This window comes from Podarcis raffonei, chromosome 16 (assembly GCF_027172205.1).
Source record: "Podarcis raffonei isolate rPodRaf1 chromosome 16, rPodRaf1.pri, whole genome shotgun sequence".
Taxonomy (NCBI): domain Eukaryota; kingdom Metazoa; phylum Chordata; class Lepidosauria; order Squamata; family Lacertidae; genus Podarcis; species Podarcis raffonei.
Window position 1 is genome coordinate 25,879,761 of NC_070617.1, and position 23,996 is coordinate 25,903,756.

General features: G+C 47.4%; 1 protein-coding gene across 4 annotated transcripts in view; it reads right to left on the reverse strand.

The window, feature by feature from the left end:
• Window positions 1–23,996, reverse strand: part of AIFM3 (apoptosis inducing factor mitochondria associated 3) — a 53,199-nt gene that overhangs the window by 26,082 nt on the left and 3,121 nt on the right. For 2 of the 4 annotated variants that reach the window (XM_053368024.1, XM_053368026.1), the window contains exons 2-3: window positions 15,078–15,303; window positions 2,444–2,611 (exon numbers count right to left, since the gene is read on the reverse strand). In XM_053368024.1, the coding sequence (XP_053223999.1) occupies window positions 2,444–2,611; window positions 15,078–15,108 (199 nt within the window). In that variant the 5' untranslated portion in view covers window positions 15,109–15,303. The remainder of the gene's footprint in view (window positions 1–2,443; window positions 2,612–15,077; window positions 15,304–23,996) is intronic. The other 2 variants (XM_053368025.1, XM_053368027.1) reach the window with 2 other exon arrangements.

A 23,996-nucleotide genomic window follows, 5' to 3' on the forward strand; every position in this document is an offset into this window, starting at 1 on the left:
TCATTTAATGATCACATAAGCTTTATACCAAATTACTACAGCTAAATAAGTTTAACTGCCTGTGCAAATGGGATTACAATATCTTTTTTTTAATCGTTTTTATTTGATTTTCCAAATATAAATTTATAACAAAACGAAATACATTTCCATATAAAGAGATTTCTCTGAATTCCAAGACCTCCCCCCCCAGCCCCTCCATGGATCCTAATGTCAATGTTTTCAACTGCATATTATATATCGTAGTCTATATTTTGTATCTATCCGTATCAATTAGCGCCAATGAATTGGAGAAAATTATTCCCCAGAATTAGCCTGGGCACAAAAGCTTTTCAACTCAGAACAGTGCAGTAATTCTTTCTGAAAGAGATTAGCAGCTCAAAATATTAAGTGAAATCATTGCTGTTTTAATTGTTATTATTGTTGCTTGTTTGTTTTTCCTGTAAAGCACTTTAGAGATTTTTTAATGATATTAAGCAGTATTGGGTTTGTTTGTTTTTTTAAAAAATAAACAATAAAATTACTATTTCAACTGATATTTTGCAAGGTGTCTTAACATTCACCAGTTTCAGGCCTGCTTGATCAGACCCATGGCCCATCCAGTCCAGCCTCCTGTTTTCAGTGGCCTAACAAAAAACTCACAAGCAGGATCTGAGCACAACAGCACTCTCTCCTGAGGTTTCCAGCAACCAACCAATTAAGACATGTATCAGTGGAAAATGTGCATTAAAAATTAGTGAAAATTAACATGCATCATATTATTAAGGGAAATAGCTTGCAAAAATGTGCCAAGGCTGCATACAAAAATGTGTTTATCAGGAGAAGTTTGCACTGAAATGCTGTCAAGTTTTGGAATTGGGGGGTGGGAAATAAGTCACAGATTGCTGGATAAATGCCAGTAATTATGACTGGAAAAGGGAGAAATGCGGGGGGGGGATGACACCCCGAGCAAGAAACTAAACTAAACCAGAGCCTGACATCATGGTCTTATAAACAAACAGGCTTCTTGAAGAGGTAGGGAGGAGGGAGAGGAAAAGAGACAGAAGGGGGACTGATATCAGATATTGGCTCCATCTCAGAATAACCCTTGCACAGTTTTCTGTCATGAATTTGTGTGTGAGGAGAGAGAGAGAGAGAGAGAGAGAGAGAGAGAGAGAGAGAGAGAGAGAGAGATTCTGCTGTAAGATAAAAAATCCTCTGCAGTTTAAGCTATTTTGAGGATGTTTGACAAGCAGCAACACACACACATAACTGGTGAGAGGACACACACACAAAACTGAACGGAGAAAGCCTTTGCTTATTCAGACACAACAGGTGAAATGATTCGCTGCCATGGCTAGGTGCTTTTGCATAAGAACTGAAGAAGAAGGCCCAGCATCCTTTTCTCATAGTGGCCAACCAGATGCCTGTTGGAACCTGCAGGCAGGATTCGAACACAGGAGCACTCTTCCCTCCCATGATTTCCAGCAACTGGGAGATGAATAGGAGTCTCCTAGCAACTCTCAGTGCCCTTAACAAGCTACAGAGTTATAGTCCAGCAGGATCTGGGGATCCCCAATGGCTGTCCTGCCATGCTTTAAATGGCTCCCATGAACACTATAAAAAAAAGTGGCAACCTTGACATTTATAGCTGGGATAGCTCAGTCGGTAGAGCATGAGACTCTTAATCTCGGGGTTATGGGTTCGAGCCCCGTGTTGGGCAAAAGATTCCTGCATTGCAGGGGGTTGGACTAGATGACCCACAGGGTCCCTTCCAACTCCACAATTCTATGAATCCAGAATTATAAAGCACTGAATAATATTATCCCTTAGATGGACTTCACATTAATTCCCCACCTTGTCAATTCACCAAACTGAATGGGATGCTGAGTTGTTTCAGACCCTTTACAGAGGTGTATAATGTTAAAGCAGCAACTTCCATCAATCACATTTGTACTCCAATTTCAAAGTGTGTATCAAATTTGCTTGGGAGGGGCAAAACGCCCCACTAAAACCTTATTGATTTGCATGATCATCAGTGATGGAGATATTAATCAGTGGCTGATCAATCCACTGGGTTGATTCAACGATGGTGCCAATTTTAATGAGCAATTTTGATTAAAAACAAACCTTTTCCAAAGCTTTTCTGGTCCCAAGGTACTGGATGATAAAAAGCCATATCAGTTCTACATATTCCTTTGAACTATGAGTGGTTAAACTAAATTCTCCAGGAACTCAAACGGGCACTTCTGCTGAGGTTTTGCTGATATGCAAAAATCTAGATTTAATCAAATAATTAATTGGATGAAACGGAAATTATTAATCAATGGGAGAGGGCTTTAATCACTTGCCAGCCCTAATTATTGGTATTAAGACCCTGTAATTATTTGATTAAGTGGATCCTCGTTTTAATGCATTAATTATTTCCACCCAGGATTGATGTTAACAGTGCCTGACTTATAGTTACCGAGTTCATTTCGTTTACTTTTTTTAAACACTGGAACACTGACATCAGCCTTTTTCCAGTCCTCTGAAATATCCTCAGTATTCCATGATTTACTTAAAATCAGCCTCAGCGGTTCAGAGAGCTCCTCGGCCAATTCTTTTAAAACATTTGGGTGCGAGTTATCCGGTCCTGCGGATTTAAAAATGGTCAGCTTTAGTAGATTGCGGTTTCATATCCTCTAGGGCAGGAATGTTACGGAGGCGCTGCTGAAATGAGAATGTTGTTACAAAAGTCGGATGCCTGCCCCTCAGGATCTGTGTTCCTTCAGAGAATCGAGACACAGCGGAGACTATCACAGCTTTAAGAAATAGAGTTTATTCACCTATTTACACCTGCAATCTGCATGGAGGGAGTCCAGATCTTAAAGCATGGTCCTTTCAAGAGGGGCTTGTCCCCTATACCAATGCAGCCAGGAGCCAGCCTTCAGCCATCCTGCCCAAGATGGATCCCAGTCTATCTTCTTCCTTCTTCTTCCCAGAACACCCTGCTAAGGAACTCTCCAAGGCATCTTTCCCAGTCAGCTCTGCAGCCAGCCTGCCCAAAAGATGGACCCCAGCCTCTCGCCCTGGTTCTTCTTTCCAAAACCTCTTCTACCAGACTCCCTTTTCATCACCTTAAACACCCCCATCATCTGACAACATCTGTCTCTCCAGGCCAAAGCATAGCTGTCAACTTACAGATTTGAAAATAAGGGACCTGCAGCCTCGAAAATAAGGGAATCGTAGAATCACAGAACTGTAGAGTTGGAAGGGACACTGAGGATCATCTAGTCCAACCCCCTGCAATGCGGGAATATGCAGCTGCCGATCGAACCTGCAACCCTGGCGTTATCAGCACCATGCTCTAACCAACTGAGCTACCACAACTGGAGGGCCCCCATGTTGGTCTAGGACTTGGACCTCTAGCTCTCTATGCTCCTGATTGGTTGTACTCTCCCCCCTATCTTAAAAATAAATAAATTAAATCTGAGGTGTTCAGGCATACTCATCACAGTTTCATTACTTTTTGCAAGTTGAAAAACAGCTGAAATAGTTATTGTACTTATTTCATATGATTTATACCCCACTTCATAGTAAAGTGGGGCTATTGGGTTGTTGTTTTTATTTTTATTATGTATTTTGTGGTTTTATATCTCGGTTTTATTATGTGAACCACTCTGAGACCACCTCTGGGTATAGGGCAGTATATAAATAATAATAATAATAATAATAATAATAATAATAATAATAATAATAATCCTCAAGTGATTTTTGAAAAACAGTAACATTGTCACTAAGAAAAATTAACAACAGTAATTTAAAACTTTCATAAATTAAGTAATACAATATTTTAGGTAATGATATAACAAGGATAGGAAACAAGGCAAAATGTAAAGATGCAAAGTTTAATTTTGTAAACCATCAGACGGGAGGGCGGGAAGCCATTAGGCTCAGTTGAGCCAAAGAGATAAAATAAGAGGATATGATGTTATGTAATGTGATTATATGTAAAACCAATAAAAAAATATTTTAAAAATAAAATAAAACTTTCATAAAGTTTTTAAAAAGCAGTAGACTCAAAGCAGATTAAGACTCGCATCAACTTTGTAAACATGCAGGTAGACTTGTCTAAGCAAAAAGAGTACATCAAAAACACCTGCCTGATATCAATAAGCAGACAGTTCCAAAGTTCCACACTAAAAGATTGAGTTCTTACAAATGCGGAACAAGTATAATTCCAAAGGCCCCGATTTCTCTAAGTAAAGGTAAAGGGGTTGCGGCGCTCACTTCGCTTTACTGGCCGATGGAGCTGGCGTACAGCTTCCGGGTCATGTGGCCAGCATGACTAAGCTGCTTCTGGCGAACCAGATCAGCGCACGGAAACGCTGTTTACCTTCCCACTGGAGTGGTACCTATTTATCTACTTGCACTTTGACGTGCTTTCGAACAGCTAGGTTGGCAGGAGCAGGGACCGAGCAACGGGAGCTCACCCCGTTGTGGGGATTCGAACTGCCAACCTTCTGATCAGCAAGACCTAGGCTCTGTGGTTTCCGCATCTCTACAAGGAAGCAAATGAATCATACGGTGATAGAACAAAAGAACTCTGCTGGATCAGACTCTGTACCCTTGAATCCAAATTTCCCCACCCCTGGCTGTAAAGTTCTGATGTTCCCCCTTCTAAACAAACAGATAAATCACTGCCTTGACTTTCCATCATTGCATTTCTGTTTCTCCATTTCAGATGTAACCAGGTTGGCAGACAGATAAAACATTAACAGCTAAGAATACAAAAGGTGTGAAAGGGTACTGAACTTAAGTCTAAAGTAAACGTTAGACACCTTGGAGATGCCGGCAAGTGTCTTAACTTCAATCTTTGTTTTTCCGATTACCAGGTAAGTAAAGTACACGCTGACCCAGGTTCCTCCCTGAAGATTATCTGAGGACAATCAATAAGAAAAGGTCTGCAGTTCTCAGTTGCCCAACTGTGTAAAGGTAAAGGGACCCCTGACCATTAGGTCCAGTCGTGGCCGACTCTGGGGTTGCGGCGCTCATCTCGCTTTATTGGCCAAGGGAGCTGGCGTACAGCTTCTGGGTCATGTGGCCAGCAGGACTAAGCCGCTTCTGGCAAACCAGAGCAGCGCACGGAAACACCGTTTACCTTCCCACCGGAGCGGTACCTATTTATCTACTTGCACTTTGACATGCTTTCGAACTACTAGGTTAGTAGGAGTAGGGACCGAGCAACGGGAGCTCACCCTGTTGCGGGGATTCAAACCGGCGACCTTCTGATTGGCAAGTCCTAGGGTCTGTGGTTTAACCCACAGCACAACCCACGTCCCTTTTGCCCAACTGTGTAGTGCATAATTAACCTGTGGAACTCACTCCCACTGGAGGCAGAGATGGCCACCAACTTGGCTGGCTTCCTGGTGGGAAAGGCTATCGATGGCTCTTAGCCATGGTGACTATACCCTGCCTCTGCAGTAAGAGGCATTGATGCTTCTGAATGCAAGTTGCTGGAAACTACAAGAGGGGAGAGGGTTCTTGTGCTCAGGTTCTGCTTGTGGGCTTCCCACAGGCATCTAGGTGGCCACTGCAAGAGCAAGATGGTGGACTAGATCAGCCTTTGGCCTAATGCTCCCTTATGCACACAGTGAACATACTCCATGTGGCATAAAAGGGATGTAGCTCAGAGCCAGAGCAGTTGCCTTGCATGCAGAACTTGGTTTAGCCCCCAACATCTTCAGGAAGGGTTGGGAATGTTCCCTTTCTGAAGCCCGCTGCTGCCAGTCAGTGTTGACAATACTAAGCTAGATGGACCAACAATCTGACTCAGTATAAGGCAGCTTAAAAACATAACATTGCATTCTGCCCTTTTCCCAGTCCTGAACTAAAAGGATCTCCCAACAGGGATAAGAATGTTTTGATGCTTGAGTAGCAGTGTTGTGCATTCTGTCTAAACCACTGAGCCTCTTGGGCTTGCCAGTCAGAAGGTCAGCAGTTCGAATCCCCGCAACAGAGTGAGCTCCCGTTGCTCTGTCCCAGCTCCTGCCAACCTAGCAGTTTGAAAGCACACCAGTGCAAGTAGATAAATAGGTACCACTGCAGCGGGAAGGTAAATGGCGTTTCTATGCGCTCTGGTTTCCATCACAGTGTCCCGTTGCGCCAGAAGCGGTTTAGTCCTGCTGGCCACATGACCCGGAAAGCTGTCTGTGGACAAATGCCGGCTCCCTTGGCCTGAAGAGAGATGAGCACCACATCCCCATAGTTGCCTCTGACTGGACTTAACCATCCAGGGGTCCTTTACCTTTACCTTGCATTCAGTCGACTAGGGGGACTAGGCTAATCCCTTAAATGTTCTGGGTAAATTAAAGTATTATGGCCTGGCACCGCCTTCCCAAAGCCCGGGAGGAGCAGCTCAGGGAAGGAGGTGTGATGCTCACACATGCAATGTCACAACATCACGAGGGAGCCGGCATACAGCTTCCGGGTCATGTGGCCAGCATGACTAAGCCGCTTCTGGCGAACCAGAGCAGCGCACGGAAACGCCGTTTACCTTCCCGCTGGAGCAGTACCTATTTATCTACTTGCACTTTGACGTGCTTTTGAACTGCTAGGTTGGCAGGAGCAGGGACCGAGCAACGGGAGCTCACCCCATCGCGGGGATTCGAACCACCGACCTTTTGATCAGCAAGTCCTAGGCTCTGTGGTTTAGCCCACAGCGCCACCCGCGTCCCCGCATTGAGTAGGGTACTTCAGTGCTTATTTCTTTCGCTAGCAATGTGAACTGGTGATTCAGCACACCTCCTCTTGGAAAGGGGCTTTGTCTATATATTGTGATGCACCCCTCCTTTGAATAAGCCTTTTAAAAAAAGAAAAAACAGGACTATTTCACGCCATTTGCTAAGACACACATTCGAGTTGCAGGTACAAGTTCCCACAATCCTCCTCACCAGCCCCGAACATCTGTCCCATTGAATGTGTGAAGGGGCCTGACCGTAGCCTGCTGCAAGGGAGTTGGGTGGAGCAAAATGAGGTACAGGGATACAGGACACCTCTTTTGTAATAATAACCATAATAATAATTTATTATCTCTACCCCACCCATCTGGCTGGGTTTCCCCAGCCACTCTGGGTGGCTCCCAACAGAATATTAAGAACATGATAAAACATCAAACATTAAAAACTTCCCTATACAGAGCTGCCTGCAGACGCCTTCTAAAAGTCAGATATTTGTTTATTTCCTTGACATCTGATGAGAGGGTGTTCCACAGGGCGCCACCACCGAGAAGGCCCTCTGCTTGGTTCCCTGTAACCTCAACCCTAACAGGGAGGGAACCGCCAGAAGGCCCTCGGAGCTGGACCTTAGTGTCCAGGCTGAACAATGGGGATGGAGACGCTCCTTCAGGTATACTGGGCCGAGGCCCTAGAACTGGGAGCAGAAGGGCCACATTGCTCTCAGTAGGGTAGCCATTTCTGCATCCCCGCCTCTTTAAAAAGAGGCTGGAAGAGGACACCAATTTGTACAAAATCTGCATATATGGGTAAGATGGGAATCATTGAATTGGAGAGTTGGAAGGGACCCGCAAAGGTAATATCCAGTCCAATCCCCTGCAGTGCTGGTTTATGCATTGCAGGGCTGAGTGAGCCCTGCCTCCAGTTAAATCCCGTGAGGCCTCAAAGAAGCCAGCCAATGGGCCAATAAGCAAAAAAAGAAACACAGTCACATGCCACGGATTAAACACTTGCCAGCTGTGTTCCCATAGCCAACGTTTTCCCCTAGTAACTCCAAAGAGGGCTTAACCTCTCAGAACAGAGTCCAAGGACAACTCTGCCCTGCCAATCGGATTGAAGAAAAGTTAAAGAACGTGGTTTTGGTAAACCTCTTACTTCTTAGAAATTTATTCTCCGGCGTCAAGAGCAGGATTGGAGCAGCACCTGATGGGGGAACCTCCCCACACACAGGCTTAAGTGTCGTAATACTCTTACCTCACCTTAAGGAAAGTGATCTAAAATGGAAGTAGAAATACGAGTTTTTTAAAAAATAAATAAATGTCAAAGCAATTCAAGGGAAAGTTAAAGGCAGTGATTCTTCAGAATTTTATAGGTGGGAATTTAGACTCATGAGCACAGAGTCCAAGTCAGCTGTAATCTCTTGACGTTAAAGTTGTGATGCAAGCGTTTTTTATTACCCTCAAAGCAGGCCCAACTGCAAAACAGCAAATGAAGCAAAGCAAAGGGCCGCGGAGACTTGTAGAATTGGAAGGGACACCAAGGGTCATCTAGTCCAACCCCCCTGCAAAGCAGGAAGCTCAGCTGAAGAATCCCTGAGAAACGCCCATCCAACGTCTGTCTGAAAACTCACAACAAGGGAGAGTCCATCACCTTCTGAGGTAACCTGCTGCACTGTCAAATAACTCTTACCATCAGACAGTTCTTCCTAATGTTTAGTCGGAGTCTCCTTTTTCGTAATTTGAATCCGTTGGTTTGGGTCTGCCTCTCTGGAGCAGCAGAAAACAAGCTTTCCCTATTGAGTCATTTAGATATCTGAAGATGGCTCACATATCATCTCTCGGTCTTCTCTTCTCTGGGTTAAACAGACCCAACTCCCTCAACTGTTTAGTTTGGTTTCCAGACCCTTGACCATCTTGGTTGCCCTCCTCTGCACACATCCCTACTTGTCAAGATCCTTCTTAAATTGTGGCAGACTCCAGCCGGGAGAAGAGAGCAGGACTATGACTTCCCTTGACCTGGACACTATACTTTTATTGATGCACCCTGAAAATGCATTAGCCTTTTTTGCCGCTGCATGACACACAATTGACTCGTGTGAAGCTTGTGGTGTATTAAGACTGCTTGACCCTTTTTTCACACGTACTGCTGTCAAGCCGAGGGTCCGCCATCCCATCCCTCAAAACATATTGAGCAGATCTCTCAAGGGTGTGAGCCATAGCTGTCAACTTTCAGATTTGAAAATAAGGGATCAGCAGCCTCGAAAATAAGGGATCAGCAGCCTCACCTGTCCCAGGGACAGTCTACGGGATATCTAACAATCCGGGATAGCAGCGGGAAGCAGCGGTGATGAAATAAGGGAATTTCCCGCAAAAAAGGGAAGGTTGACAGCTATGGTGTGAGCCAAGCTACAGACAACAGCTGAAGCTATTGAACAGTCAAAGGATTAAACAGGTAGAAAAGATTTGTGCATTCTACAGATAAGGGACAGGGACAAAGATAAATCGTCAGTCGTAAAATCGTTTCACACAGAGCACTCCTCTCTCACACACAGATGAGCACAGGATGGTGTCTTGCCCGCCCCCTCTCCCAATCTCCAGAAACAGCCATTTGTCTTTGGGGGGGTCTTTGGGGGGAAACAGGGCCCACCCACCCAGAGAATAATCTATCTGACATGGGTGGCATAATTTATCCTGAAAATAAGACCTTTGAAACCTCATCACTTTAGAAATAGGCAGTGGGTTTTCACCAGCCAGCAAAAGGGATGGAATACAGTAGTACCTTGGTTCTCGAACGTAATCCATTCCGGAAGCCCGTTCGACTTCCGAAAACATTCAAAAACCAAGGCATGGCTTCCGATTGGCTGCAGGAGCTTCCTGCACTCAATTGGAAGCCTCAGAAGCCGGGTTGGACGTTCATCTTCCAAAGAACGTTAAAAAACCCAAACACTTGCTTCCAGGTTTTCGGAGTTCTGGAGCCAAAACATACGAGTACCAAGGCGTTCGAGAACCAAGGTACGACTGTACTCTTGCATTTAGGAAATCTGAGGAGGGAGGATTGAGGTTTTCCCATGTTTTTGGGGTGCTTTCTCCTATCTCCCCCCGAAATAGTTGCAAGCAGAAGTTCCTCACACTTCAGCACGTACATAAACTGCCATAATTCAGACTGGCTTAGAATCATAGAATCATAGAATCATAGAGTTGGAAGAGACCACAAGGGCCATCGAGTCCAACCCCCTGCCAAGCAGGAAACACCATCAGAGCACTCCTGACATATAGTTGTCAAGCCTCTGCTTAAAGACCTCCAAAGAAGGAGACTCCACCACACTCCTTGGCAGCAAATTCCACTGTCGAACAGCTCTTACTGTCAGGAAGTTCTTCCTAATGTTTAGGTGGAATCTTCATCCAGCGTTTCTGAAATCTGGCTGATATCACCCCCCACTAAGCCCTACGAGGTGGTCTCTGTCTGTCTGTCTCATAAGAAGAGCTTGCTGGGTCAGAATAATGACCCACCTAGTCCATAGCTGTCAACATACAGATTTGAAAATAAGGGACCAGCAGCCTCGAAAATAAGGGATCGGCAGCCAAAATAAGGGATTTTGCTATTGTAAAGAGTTACATACATTGGTAGGATTGACAGATACTTTCAATCCGGCATGAGGCAGTTGCGGCGCGGCGGCAGCCGCTGAAGCGCCGCTCTTCTGCGTCCCTCCCCATCCCCTCCTCTTCCTCCTCCCTCAGGCCGCCTCCTCAGCTGCCACCACCACTACTGCCTCCGGGCTCGCGGGCGGCGTGGGTGAGAGTCTCTCTCCCTCCCCCCCTCAGGCAGGGAAGGACCGATGGAACTCCGCGCACCAGGATGATGGCGCCAGCGCACTCTCTCTCTTGTGGCAGAGGACCGCGAGCCACTGCTTCCCTCCCGAGCCGGGCGAGCATGAAACCCGGGAAATTTAAGGGACATCATCAATAAGGGACAGCAGTGGGACATGGTGCTGGGATAAGGGAGTTTCCTGCCAAATAAGGGACGGTTGACAGCTATGACCTAGTCCAGCATCCTGTTCTCTCAGTTGCCACTCATATGCCACAAGCAGGCCCTGAGCACTTTCCCCTCCTGTAGTTTCCAGCAACCTCATTACTGAAAGCCATTATGGCCTGTAGCCATCAAAAGCCCTCTCCTCCACAAACTTTTAAAGCTAAGTTGCCTTGATTTGATGAGGAATGGCACGTTCAGAGAATGCATTAAGGACAGGAACGCCCAAAACGCAAGGCAACCTCAATCTTGGAGTCACACCTGCGACATCCGGTTGCCTTTGCATTTCTGCAGAGCGCCACTGGAGCTAAGAAAATATGGAGATAAATAAGTAACGACGGCCAAGATGAATAAGTAACGGCAGCAGCCTTGCCAACTCGGTGCCAGGCAGCTAAGGCTGCAACCTTACACGCAAGGCTCGTTTACCAAGAGCTCTCCCTGCAGCACACAATTTCTTCCCACGCAAGGCCACGTCTCCTAGGCGTTTGGGGGAAATGCGGCAACCTGGCGACGGAGGGGGGCTGCAGCACAGGCAGCGTGCTGCAGTGGTTAGAGGTTTGGACTAGGACTCAGCCATGTGAAGAATTTCAGGGTTGGAAGGGACCCTCAAAGGTCATCAGTTCCAACCCCCTCCAATGCAGGAATCACGGCTGAAGAATCCCTCACAGATGGCTGTCCAAACCCTGTTTAAAAACCTCCAGAGAGTTCCCCACCTTCCGAGGGAGTCCATTCCACTGTTGGACGGTTGGGAGCAGTTGCCATCTCTCAACCTAGCCTACCTCGCAGGGTTGTTGGGGAGATAAAATGGAGGAGGTGGACAACCTTGGATACCACTTTGAGCTCCTTGGAGGAATGGCAGGATGAAAATACAGTGGTACCTCGGGTTATAGACACTTCAGGTTACAGACGCTTCAGGTTACAGACTCTGCTAACCCAGAAATAGTACCTCGGGTTAAGAACTTTGCTTCAGGATGAGAACAGAAATCATGCTCCAGCGGCGCGGTGACAGCAGGAGGCCCCATTAGTTAAAGTGGTGCTTCAGGTTAAGAATAGTTTCAGGTTAAGAACGGACCTCCGGAACGAATTAAGTACTTAACCCGAGGTACCACGTATAAGAATAAAATATAATTTTATATATAGGTAAAGGGACCCCTGGCCATTAAGTCCAGTCGTGAACGACTCTGGGGTTGCAGTGCTCATCTCGCTTTACTGGCCAAGGGAGCCGGTGTTTGTCCACAGACAGTTTCCGGGTCATGTGCCTCTGGCGAATCACAGCAGAGCACGGAAATGCCATTTACATTCTCGCCAGAGCAGTACCTATTTATCTACTTGCACTTGATGTGCTTTCGAACTGCTAGGTTGGCAGGAGCAGGGACCGAGCAATGGGAGCTCACACCGTCGCGGGGATTTGAACCACCGACCTCCCGATCGGCAAGTCCTAGGCTCTGTGGTTTAGACCACAGCGCAACCCGCGTCCCATATATATATATATATATATATATATATATATATATATATATATATGAATGAAAGGGAAGTAAAGAACACTACACAGCAACACCCTTTCTCTCCTTGCCACATCATTCCTTTTGACAGGAAACTCCACTGGCGGTGTGACAATCCATTTAAGTGACAAAAGGGAGCCACTTCGAAGAAGGGAGTAGTTTCTACATACTCGGGGGAAGCCTGCAAATTAAAACAAACATCTTATTTTTTAAAAAATGTAAAAGTCCAAAACGGTCCAACCAGTACCTTTGAAGTCAAAGGACTTAGAGCGCTGATGTTTCTTGAGCAGGGCGGTTTTGATCCCAGCCTCACCAACCTTGCAGGGTTGTGATGAGGATCCAGTAGGAAGGCAGAGAACCTGTGGTTCCTGCATGGCAGGGGGTTGGACTAGATGACCCTTGCAGGTCCCTTCCATCTCTACAATCCTACGATTCTATGCCTGTGATAAGGCCTGGATGTCTGGATGGAGATTTGTGTGTGCCTGTGTACAGAAATCCCTGCCTTTTGCAGAGCTGTAGCCTACAATTGCACTAAGACAGAATCCCGCCCTCTGCCCTGCCAGCTGGCCTCGGCCCAGTATACCTGAAGGAGCGTCTCCACCCCCATCGTTCTACCTGAGGTCCACCACTGAGGGCCTTCTGGTGGTTCCCTCACTGCAAGAAGCTAAGTTACAGGGAACCAGCCAGAGGGCCTTCTCGGTAGTGGCGCCCTCCCTGTCACCCTGCCACCAGATGTCAAAGAGAACAACAACAACTACCTGACTTTTAGAAGACATCTGAAGGCAGCCCTGTTTAGGGAAGCTTTTAATGTTTGATGTATTACAGTATTTTAATATTTTTTTCGAAGCCGCCCAGAGTGGCTAGAGAAGCCCAGCCAGATGGACAGGGTATAAATAATATATTATTATTATTATTATTATTATTATTATTATTATTATTATTATTATTATTATAGCTTTCACCCGTGCCCAAAACCATCTTCGCATCTTTTCCCAACTACCGGCACCATGCGACCTCTGGGAAGTTCCCCGTTAGGAAATGCAGCCCACCCCAAGACTGAGGATATTTGTAACGAAAATCCTTTTCTGGTCTGGCATGCCAGTGAGAGACTACATGGGGGCATGGGCCGGCTGACTCCATAGGGGGCATATAATTGCTGCGGGCAATGCGGGGCTAAATTAAGGAAGCTTAATTTGACGGAATCCAGAGTCAAAGCCAGCTGGGTGTTTGTTCTTGGCCATTAACAAGCGACATAAATTATTGTGGACATACCCCTTACGGCTTGAGGAATTTCAGGTCTTTGTTGTTTTTTGGCACAGCTAAGGTTACTAGAGATCACAGAATTGTAGAGTCGGAAGGGATCCTGAGGGTCATCTAGTCCAACCCACTCAAATCTCCAAACTTCTGGTTAACAGCCAGCCATTGTGATGGAGAATGTGTGTTTTTAAAAGGTTTTGTAGTGATTGGTTGACCACGTTTCGTTTCTTTATTGCATTTCTATCCCACTTTTCCTCCAAGGAGCTCATGGCAGCCTACACAGTTCTCCCCCTCCTCATTTAACCCACACAACAACCCTGTGAGGTAGGTCAGAGAGGCCCTCAAAACCACCCAGCGAGTTTCATGGTTGAGTGGGGATTTTGAACCCTGGTCTCCCGGGTCCTAGACTGGCACTCTAACCATTGCACCGCCACTGGTGTGATAGGAATTTTGAGGTCTTAGATATATGTTAAATGTTCATAAGTGTACCAACCAAGCACATACATAGATCAGCACAGGAAGACCGACCTGGAACCATTTTGATTCCCAAACTGACCAAATGTTTTCTCTGCAAGGTCAAATGGAAAAAAGGAAAAGCCTCCCCATTGTCTTTTCCTTCACAAATCCTGTCTTAAGGGTATGTCTGGGTTTGAATAAGGTGTGAGCCTGTGACATGGCCCAGGAACTAAGTATTTATCATTACAAAAGACTGGCCAGGCTCCCCAGGCAATCCAATCAAGTAACCTGCCAAACAGGAGATAAACAACAACAGGAGAAAAACAATTCAAATTTCTGTTTAGACCGCCTTTTTTGTGATGTAGGTATGATGTATCTGACGGGTGGTCTTAGGCTACACCTCTTCTGTGGTGTATGTATGATGTTTCTGGGGGTGGTCTTGATCTACAGGGTGGCAATTTCAAAAGTCTTTATAAGGCCTTGCGCGCCATTGTTCCTCCTCCTCTCCTGCGGGTGAGGGGAGCACCCTGTTGCAGCGGTTCAATAAAGATCAAGCTTACTAGCTGCTTTGCTTCTCAATATTGTCTGGTTGGCCTCTGTTATTCTCTCCTACCAACAGGGAACCTATGTAAGGACTCTATATGGGCTCTTGGATACACTATAAGGGAAAAGGGCAATTTTTGTTTACAACACTGGCTCTTGTTTTTGCTGAGACCTCCCAACCGACTATAATTGCGCAACCTGAATTTTCTGGGATGCGATTGGATCCCACCTGGGAACAGAAAGAGCCTGGAGGAACCCCAGATCCCATATTTTGCCCTTGACTATGGCAACTTCTTGGCAAAAGATTCCTTCCCTGCTGCCCAACCCCATAGTTGAGGTCCCAGTTCTTTGTTTAGCAATGCCTCCTGCTGCTTTTCCAAGCCCCAAATGTTTCATTAAAGTCACCGCTGTGCATTGTGCTGGGTTTTTTTGGAGGATTAGCCAATCGCTTTAATAATCCCTCCGCGTAGAAGCCCAGAGAATTAACATTCTCGGCAGAGTTCTCTCCGCGGAGTGGCCCTGCTGCGTGCATGACCTAGTTTAATTCCCAGTTCCGCACAGAGAAGGAAAGGTGGAAGGGCTTGAGCAGAGAGTTCACCTGGTTTGGGTTTGGAGAAGCATCCTCCCATCGTGAGCCACGCAGAGAGAGGTCCCAGAAGAAGAGGCGGGTCAGAAAGCGGTGTCTTTGGCAGACATGGGTGCCCGAGCCAGCAAGGGAGAGATCAGGAGCCACAATTCATCCCCACCATGGTGCAGGAACCTCTCCTCCAGCTGGTCCCTTCGCTCTATGCTGGTCATCGCCAGGCTCGGCCTTCCCTCATGACCTGAATCAAACAAAAAGTTCTATTTAGCGAGCGGTAAAACTAACAAGCGCACTTCTCAAAAGTTCACCTCCGTATCCCAGGTGCAGCCTGAGCAATTGTCAAACGAAGCACACACTTTTTATACCCTTTCCCTTTGCAGAGAACAAACAGAAGGGGCAATTAAAAATAAAGAAAAATCTCAGCAGAAAAGTTAAACGTTCTTCAGGATTCCTGGGAACGTTAACTCCGCCTGGGGGAAACTGCAGGTCCCACGATTCCTTGGGGGAAGTCGTGGGATTTAAATGTGTGTTTTGGAGTATGGTGTGTGGGTCTGCCCTCCAGTGTGTGGCTAAAAGGTAAAGGTAAAGGGACCCCTGACCATTAGGTCCAGTTGTGGCCGACTCTGGGTTTGCGGCGCTCATCTCGCTTTATTGGCCGAGGGAGCCGGCGTACAGCTTCCAGGTCATGTGGCCAGCAGGACTAAGCTGCTTCTGGCGAACCAGAGCAGCACACGGAAACGCCGTTTACCTTCCCGCCGGAGTGGTACCTATTTATCTACTTGCACATTGATGTGCTTTTGAACTGCTAGGTTGGCAGGAGCAGGGACCGAGCAACAGGAGCTCACCCCGTTGCAGGGATCTGAACCGCCGACCTTCTGATCGGCAAGCCCAAGAGGATCTGTGGTTTAACCCACAGCACCATCGGTGTCCCTTAGTGTGTGGCTAGCCTTCCCCAAAATCTGACACCTTTCAGATGTTTTGGACTCCCAGTTCCCTCTGGCCCCAGCCAGCGCAGCCATATGACGCTGGGGCAGATGTGCACACAACCATGCTGATGGGAGATGCAGTTGAAAACATCTGGAAGGCACCAGGTTGAGGGAGACTGGTCCAGTGGCTTTCAAACCATCCCACGGAAGGAACCTTGTGGTCCCTTGGAAGTTCATCAGGAGTTCCTGGATAGGAAGAGGAAGAAGGCTGGGCAGACTCCCCCAAAACACACCTTTCCCTTTTAACCCTTAGAGCCCTGTGATCCTGTTCCTCTTCTTCTTCCTCACCTGCCCACTCCAAGTGTGTGAGCAGTCAGAGGTGCAAGGAGAAGGAACTTCTGTCTTCACTCCTTCTGGGAGGTGGCACCACCTAAGCCCATAGGGAGCAGTGAGCAAAAAGCTGCAGCAAGGAGATGACCTCATTGAGGAAGGGGACCCACTGAGACCACTGGCCTCCCAAACCAGGAATTGTACCAGTAAATGGAACCCTCATGTTCAGAAGCAGATGCCTCTGTATACATTGGTGATGGATGAGTAGAAAGACAGCAAAATGGTTTGTGTTTGTTGATGCAGAATTTCTAGCTAGTCCTGATCATGAATGAGCGTCGCTCAGAGCTGATTCTGACAGAATCGCTCCTCAATTGATGTTAACTGCATGGTACCTTGGATGTCAAATGCCTTGGATCCCAAACAAATCGGCTCCCAAACGACTGAAACCCGGAAGTGAGTGTTCCAGTTTTCAAATGATTTTCGGGAGCGCGGCTTCCTGCAGCCAATCAGAAGCCGTGCTTTGGTTTCCGAACGGTTTGGAAGTCAGATGGACTTCCAGAATGGATTCTGTTCGACTTCCAAGGTACGGCTGTATTAGAGATGTTGGAGAGCCATCTGTCGAAATTTGCCCTTCTCTGGATTTTGCAAGAAAGAGGCATAAATTTGTGAAAAGTTTTTGCAAAAATGTGTATGTTAGACCAATTTCCATATAAAAATTCATATTACTAGGAGGAACCTGCCAGTGAATTTTTATGTGGCACTTTAGATGGGCAAAATAAGAAATGGAGAGAAAGTGGAATTGACAGATTCCCCTCTTCTTCATCCCTAATTGCGTCTCAAGCAGTTGGTATGTCTACCTTGCAGGCTCCAGAGTGCCATGGGACAGCTGGAGGAGGAGGCCACTGGAGGACAGATATTGCCTGCACACTCAGCTCCTTCTGGCCTGCTGTTTCAGCAAATTGCAGCCTCCAGATTAGATCAGGTCAGCACAGCAGCAAGTGCTGTCAGGATAAGTCTTTATCTCCTTTCCCAAGTTAGAAACAATCTCCCCGAATTAAACATTAAACAAGAGATGCAATTGAGATGTCCAAGGTGCATCAATAAAATGCACTTCTACAGCACTCTGAACGGAAACAGTTGAGCCAAGATAAATGCAGGTGACATGGAGAAGAAAGCAAGAAGACTTGATAAGGGGACACACACACACACAAAGTGTGAGGCAGCCTTCCCCAGCCAGGTCCCCGCCAACCCCTCCAAATGTTTTTGACTACAACTCCCATCAGACAGCAGGGCTGGGTGATGCCGGGGCTGATGGGAATTGTAGTCCACAACATCTGAACAGATTTGCGAAGGCTGGTTTGGAGATAACTTTATCCTGAAGGAGCATCTCCACCCCCATCGTTCTGCCCGGACACTGAGGTCCAGCGCCGAGGGCCTTCTGGCGGTTCCCTCGCTGCGAGAAGCCAAGTTACAGGGAAGCAGGCAGAGGGCCTTCTCAGTAGTGGCACCTGCCCTGTGGAACACCCTCCCACCAGATGTCAAAGAGAAAAACAACTGCCAGACTTTTAGAAGACATCTGAAGGCAGCCCTGCTTAGGGAAGCTTTTAATGTCTAATAGACTATTGTATTTTAATATTCTGTTGGAAGCCGCCCAGAGTGGCTGGGGAAACCCAGCCAGATGGGCGGGGTATAAATAATAAATCATTATTATTATTATTATTATTATTATTATTATTATTATATGCCGTATAAACACAGGGATTCAGGGATCACCCAACAAAACTGATGAACAGTTCGTTCAGAACAAGTTATAGTAATCCCTTCCACTCAAGATGTAGTGCTAGCCATCAGTTTTTTAAGATACAGTGGTACCTCGGGTTACATACGCTTCAGGTTACAGACTCCGCTAACCCAGAAATATTACCTCGGATTAAGAACTTTGCTCCAGGATGAGAACAGAAATTGTGCTCTGGCGGCGTGGCGGCAGCAGGAGGCCCCATTAGCTAAAGTGCTGCTTCAGGTTAAGAACAGTTTCAGGTTAAGAACAGACCTCCGGAACGAATTAAGTACTTAACCCGAGGTACCACTGTAATGGCTTTTAGAATGTTTTTAATAGAAGTTGCTTTTAGATGTTTTTAACTGCAAACACTTTTAGAATGTTTTAAATCTGTTTCGGATTGTTTCTGCTTTCTTTTCTAAACTGTGTATCTGTTTGCTGCCCTGGCCTCCTTGGGGTGGAAAGGCCAGATATAAGTTCAATAAATAAATAAATAAATAAATATGCATTTCCAAGAGGGATCACATTGGCCAAGGACTTGAAAGGGTCCCTAGCCATCAGGGCAATTCTTATGACCCTAAATATTTGATTTTTCATGCTATATTTTTATTTTTTAAAAAATCAAATATTTATCCTAAGGATGTTTTTAAAGGGGAAAAAACCATTTTGAATATTGCAGTGGGGATATTTTGAGAGAAGGCTCTGAGAAAAATCCTCTCCCAGCATCCTATCAAAGAATTGCAGGGTCAGAAGGAACCCAAGGGGTCATCTAGTCCAACCCTCTGTGATGCAGGAATCATAGCTGAAGGGCTGTTCACAAGCGCAGAGTGTTATGGTGCACTTATCTGAGGAGCTGTGAAATCCAAGACTGCAGTGGCGTAGCGTGGGGGGTGCCAGGGGTGCCGGCCGCACCGGGCGCAACATCTGGGGGGGCGCAAGTCCAGAGGGCCCAGCCGCGTCGTGCCCTCGGCCCGCCCATATTGTCAGAGGCTCAGCGCGGAAGTGTTAGCAAAGTTTCAGAGGGGGGAGCGAGTGGGAGGGGACGCGGGGAGGGGAGGGGTCCCCGCTTCTCCGGCCGCCTTGCAGAAGCGGCCACCGCCCGGCGGCTCTGCCTTTGCTCGCAGGCCTGCCTGGGGGCTCCCTCGGCTCCAGCGCTGAGCTGGCGGCCCCGATCCCAGGAGCGGCTAGGCCTGCGCCAGGGCCCTGACCCGACAGCTTCTCCGGCTCCCCAAGCCGAGGACAGCTTCGGCTGTGAAGCTGCGCCTTCCGGGCTGGCCCCTTCTCGGCTTATCACGCTGGGCCTCACCTCTCCAGCTCCCGGTATGTGTGCTCCGCAGTGGTCCCCGCTCCTTCCAGACCCTTCCACCGCCCCCTGCCAAACTGGCTGTAGATACAAGAAGGGCAGCTGGGGTGGGCGATAGAGGACCCTGCCTCCCCCTGCGGGGCTCATCTCTGGCAATTGTCTTAAACTGCCGCAAGTGTCTCTGCTCAAGGAGCCCCCTGAGTTTTGGCATTGTCTCTCCGCGCCCCCTCCCCCGCCTCTCTCCAGGAGCTTTATGGAGCCGTCTGGATCGGGTCTGCTTTGGAGGAGGGGAGCCTTCCTTGACCGGCATGTGGGGCGCCCTTTGCGGCCTTTCCTTCTGGAGAGATAGTCACGCTCCCTCTAGCGCAGTTCCTAATCGCCAGTCGCCCTTCTGTGGCGAGGATTCCTCCGAGCCGGGTTCTTCCGGGGCCCTCCAGCTGCTTCTCTTTCGGCCGGCGGCGACCCTCCAGCTAAATACCCCTCGGGGGTTTGTGGCAGCCTCGCTTATTGTTCTCGGGACTCTGGTTTTACCTCGCCGCGCAATTACGCACAATTGCAGCGCCTTCACCAGCAGTGGCGTAGCGTGGGGGGTGCAGGGGGGGCCGGCTGCACCGGGCACAACATCTGGGGGTTAGGGGGCGCAAATCCACGGGTTAGGGGCGCAAATTACTTGCCTTGCCCCGGGTGCTGACAACCCACGCTACGCCACTGCAAGACTGTGCAGGTCACAGGCTAGCAGCCAAAGTTAACAGGCACCATCTGCCCAGAAGGTCCAAGGTCAACGCCTCTCTGTTCTGTTCAAACATCAGCTGTTCTAAGCAACACCATTAAGGGTATCAAGAAATCTTGCCTCTTTGTCGTGACTGGAACACATATGTAGCCAGTCTATGTGAAGATAGGGACACGGGTGGCGCTGTGGGTTAAACCACAGAGCCTAAGACTTGCCAATCAGAATCCCCACGACGGGGTGAACTCCTGTTGCTCGGTCCCTGCTCCTGCCAACCTAGAGTTTGAAAGCACGTCAAAGTGCAAGTAGATAAATAGGTACCACTCCGGTGGGAAGGTAAATGTGAGCTGCTCTGGTTCACCAGAAGCGGCTTAGTCATGCTGGCCACATGACCCGGAAGCTGTACGCCGGCTCCCTTGGCCAATAAAGCCAGATGAGCGCCGCAACCCCAGAATCAGCCACGACTGGACCTAATGGTCAGGGGTCCCTTTACCTTATGTGAAGATAGTTGAAGTCAGTGGCATAGAGTGGGGGGACGGGGGACGGACACAGGGGCGATTGCCCTGGGCATAAAATTGTTCGTAGGCACAAAATTTCAACACCCAGTGCTGCCTCAACACAGCCATGTGCTTCTGTCACTGGGCTCCTTTGAAAACAGTTTCTCCATGAGAACCAGGAAAAGATGGCAAAAATGTTTAAAACAGGCTCCAATAAGGGTTGGAAATGTGAGGGAAAAGAGGGTACGTTCTTTCATATGTGGTGGAATTTTAAATTGATCAAAAAGTATTGGGAAATGATTTATAATGAACTGAAAAAAATGTTTAAGATAACCTTTGTAAGAAGTCCAGAGGCTTTTCTGCTAGGCATTTCAGGTCAAGATTTACCAAAAGAGAAGAAAAGGTTTTTCATGTACGCTACAACTGCGGCTAGAATATTGCTAGCACAAAGATGGGAAACGGTTGAAATACCAACCAAAGAAGAATGGCAAGGAAAATTGATGGAATACGCTGAAATGGCAAAACTAACGGAAAGACTTCGAGACAAGGACAATAGAGACTTTAGGAAAGACTGGGAACCATTCATGTTATATTTTCAGAATCAGTGTAAAGAAATGGACTGACTTGCAGGGTTTGTTTAAACACTTGCAATTCATAAAATAAATGTAGGAAATAGAATGAGGATGTTAAAATGATAAGAGAAGAATAATAATTCTGTTGAAAGAGTTAGAGAATAAGAAATAACCAATAAGCAGGGAAAGATAATATGCCAGAAAACCAGAAGAGGAAGCTGAGGGAAGTCGTGGAGGGGAGGGGGAAATTGGGGGATGGTATTTTTGTTATACGTTGTGATATTTTGATGTTTAAAAAATATAAAACCTCAATAAAATTATTACACACCAAAAAAAAAAAATAGAACCAGGAAACCACCTCTCCAGACAACAGAACAACTCTTCTTTTCTTATCTCTGTGGCTGCGATCTCCTGGGTGACATGGAAGCTGTTAGGCAGCGGGTTGCATATGCATATTCTGTCCGTTCCCTCCCTCTCACACCCCCCCCACCCCTCCATGAAGCCCTGGGCACTGGCAACCCACGCTATGCCACTGGTTGAAGTCCCCCATTGCTATAACACCTCCTCTTTGGGGTGCTTCCTTGGTTTCCATCTTCATCTCAAGATCTCCCTGAGTGTTTTGATCAGGGGTGTGTGTGGAGGCAACGATAGCACAGCACTAAATTACTATTGGGGCCTAGTATCACCACCCACGGCGATCCTTTGTAGGGGTGCACCGCTTTGGGGATTTCAAACTTGATGGACTCAGTGTTGTCTTTGATGTACAGAGAGACACCACCTCCAGGACAGCCTTCTCTGTCCTTCTTATAGAGTTTATCTCCAGAGATAACTGGGTACTTTCTGTCCCACCAGTTTTCTGTTACCTATCAATGCCATCTGCTAAGACCAAGCGCTCCAGTTCAGCCATCTTTCCTCAGAGGCTCTTAGCATTGGTGCATTAACACTTGTATACGGTCTCTCAGTGCCTTTGGCTTGTGGTGCTATGACCTCTCTTACACTGTCCTGAGGCAGCCCCACCAGGAGGAAAAGAAGCTGCCTCATTCTCTTCCATTCTCTTGAACTGTCGGGTGCTACTAGCAACAATAGCTGTGCTCTGCCCGCACAGCTGGTGGCAGCAACGATTTTGAATACCGATTGCAACCACAGGAGCAGAGAATTCTCTTATCATTGGGTCCTGCTTGTGGGTTTCCTTCTGGGGCATCTGGGCAGCCACTGTGAGAAAAGGACAGTCCAATGGCCGGATCGAGCAGGCTCTTTCTGTCTTCTTAGGTTCTGTTTACCAGCTGCTGCTGCTGCTGCCTCACTCTCCATTTCCATTCAGGAAGCAAAATCCCATCTTTAAAGAAGCACATGCTGCCTTGGTCAGGCCACACCTGGAATACTGTGTCAAATTCTGGGCACCACAATTTAGGAAGGATGTTGAGAAGCTGAAACGAGTGCAGAGGAGGGCAGCCAAGTTGATCAAGGGTCTAGAAGCCAAGCCTTGTGAGGAACAGTGGAGGGAGTTGGGTATGTTTAGCCTGGGAAAGAGGAGACTGAGATATCTCTAGGGCTGTCACATGGAACAGGGGCACCAACTATAGGGGGCCCTAGGGGCCCAAGCACCCACAATTTTTTTGTTGTGGGTGCTCAGCACCCACACCACAGCACCCCCATGTGCCAGAAGTCACATCTAAGGTCTCATGAGACCTCAGAGATGCTGCCCGAGGCCTTGCGAAAACCTTGGAACCTGACTTCTGGTGCCACAGGAAGTCAGGTTCTGAGGCTGTGGGGCGCATGACGTCGTGACCCTTAACCTGGGGCCCACGTCAGCACCCCTGACATGGAAGATAGAGCAAGCTTGTTTTCTCCTATTCTGGAGGGTAGGACTCAAACCAATGACTTCAAGTTACAAGAAAGGAGATTCCGACTAAACATCAGGAAAAACTTTCTGACAGAGCTGTTTGACAGTGGAGTTTGTCCAGGCATAGGCAAACTCCAGCCCTCCAGATGTTTGGGACTACAATTCCCATCATCCCTGATCACTGGTCCTGTTAGCTAGGGGTGATGGGAATTGTAGTCCCAAAACATCTGGAGGGCTGAGTTTGGGGATGCCTGGACTAGATGATCCTAAGGGTCTTTTCCAACTCTATGATTCTGTGACTGCATGGGGGCCCCTTTGGCCAGACTCTCCTTCTATCCTTACGTTTCCGTTCTTACGAACTTCAGTGCAAAACATCTGGATTGTAGGCGGCTGGTGTTGACCATCTCCTTCTCTCTGGAGGCTGGAGTTTGCCTATGCCTGTTGTTGACTCTCCTTCATTGGAGGTTTTCAAGCAGAGGTTGGATGGCCATCTGTCATGGATGCTTTAGCTGAGATTCCTGCATTGCAAGGGGGTTGGACTAGATGAGCTTTGGGGTGCCTTCCAACTCGACAATTCTATGATTCTACATCAGGCGCCCATTTCACATGGAGCACCCTTCCCAAAACATTGGATTTCTGTCAGAGAGGTTTTGTACTTTTTTAATATAAAAAACCCTCTAGGTTTAAAAACATATTTGAAGCCTCTTACCTTGACTTTGGCATTTTTAACGCTACTTTTCTCAATTAAGAGAAAATAAATCCTGCTTTCCTTCGTGATACCCTAATGGTGCACCTGGAGAGAATATGTCATGTGTTGAAAGAAGCTGAATAATTAAAGGCTTCTCCTGTGAGCTCCAAAGCATTCGCAGACCCCAGAGGTTGTGACTGGCAAGGCGGAGTCCTCCTGCATGAATCACTGGCCTGCGGAGACCACCTCCTTTCCGTGGGGATCCTCCAGA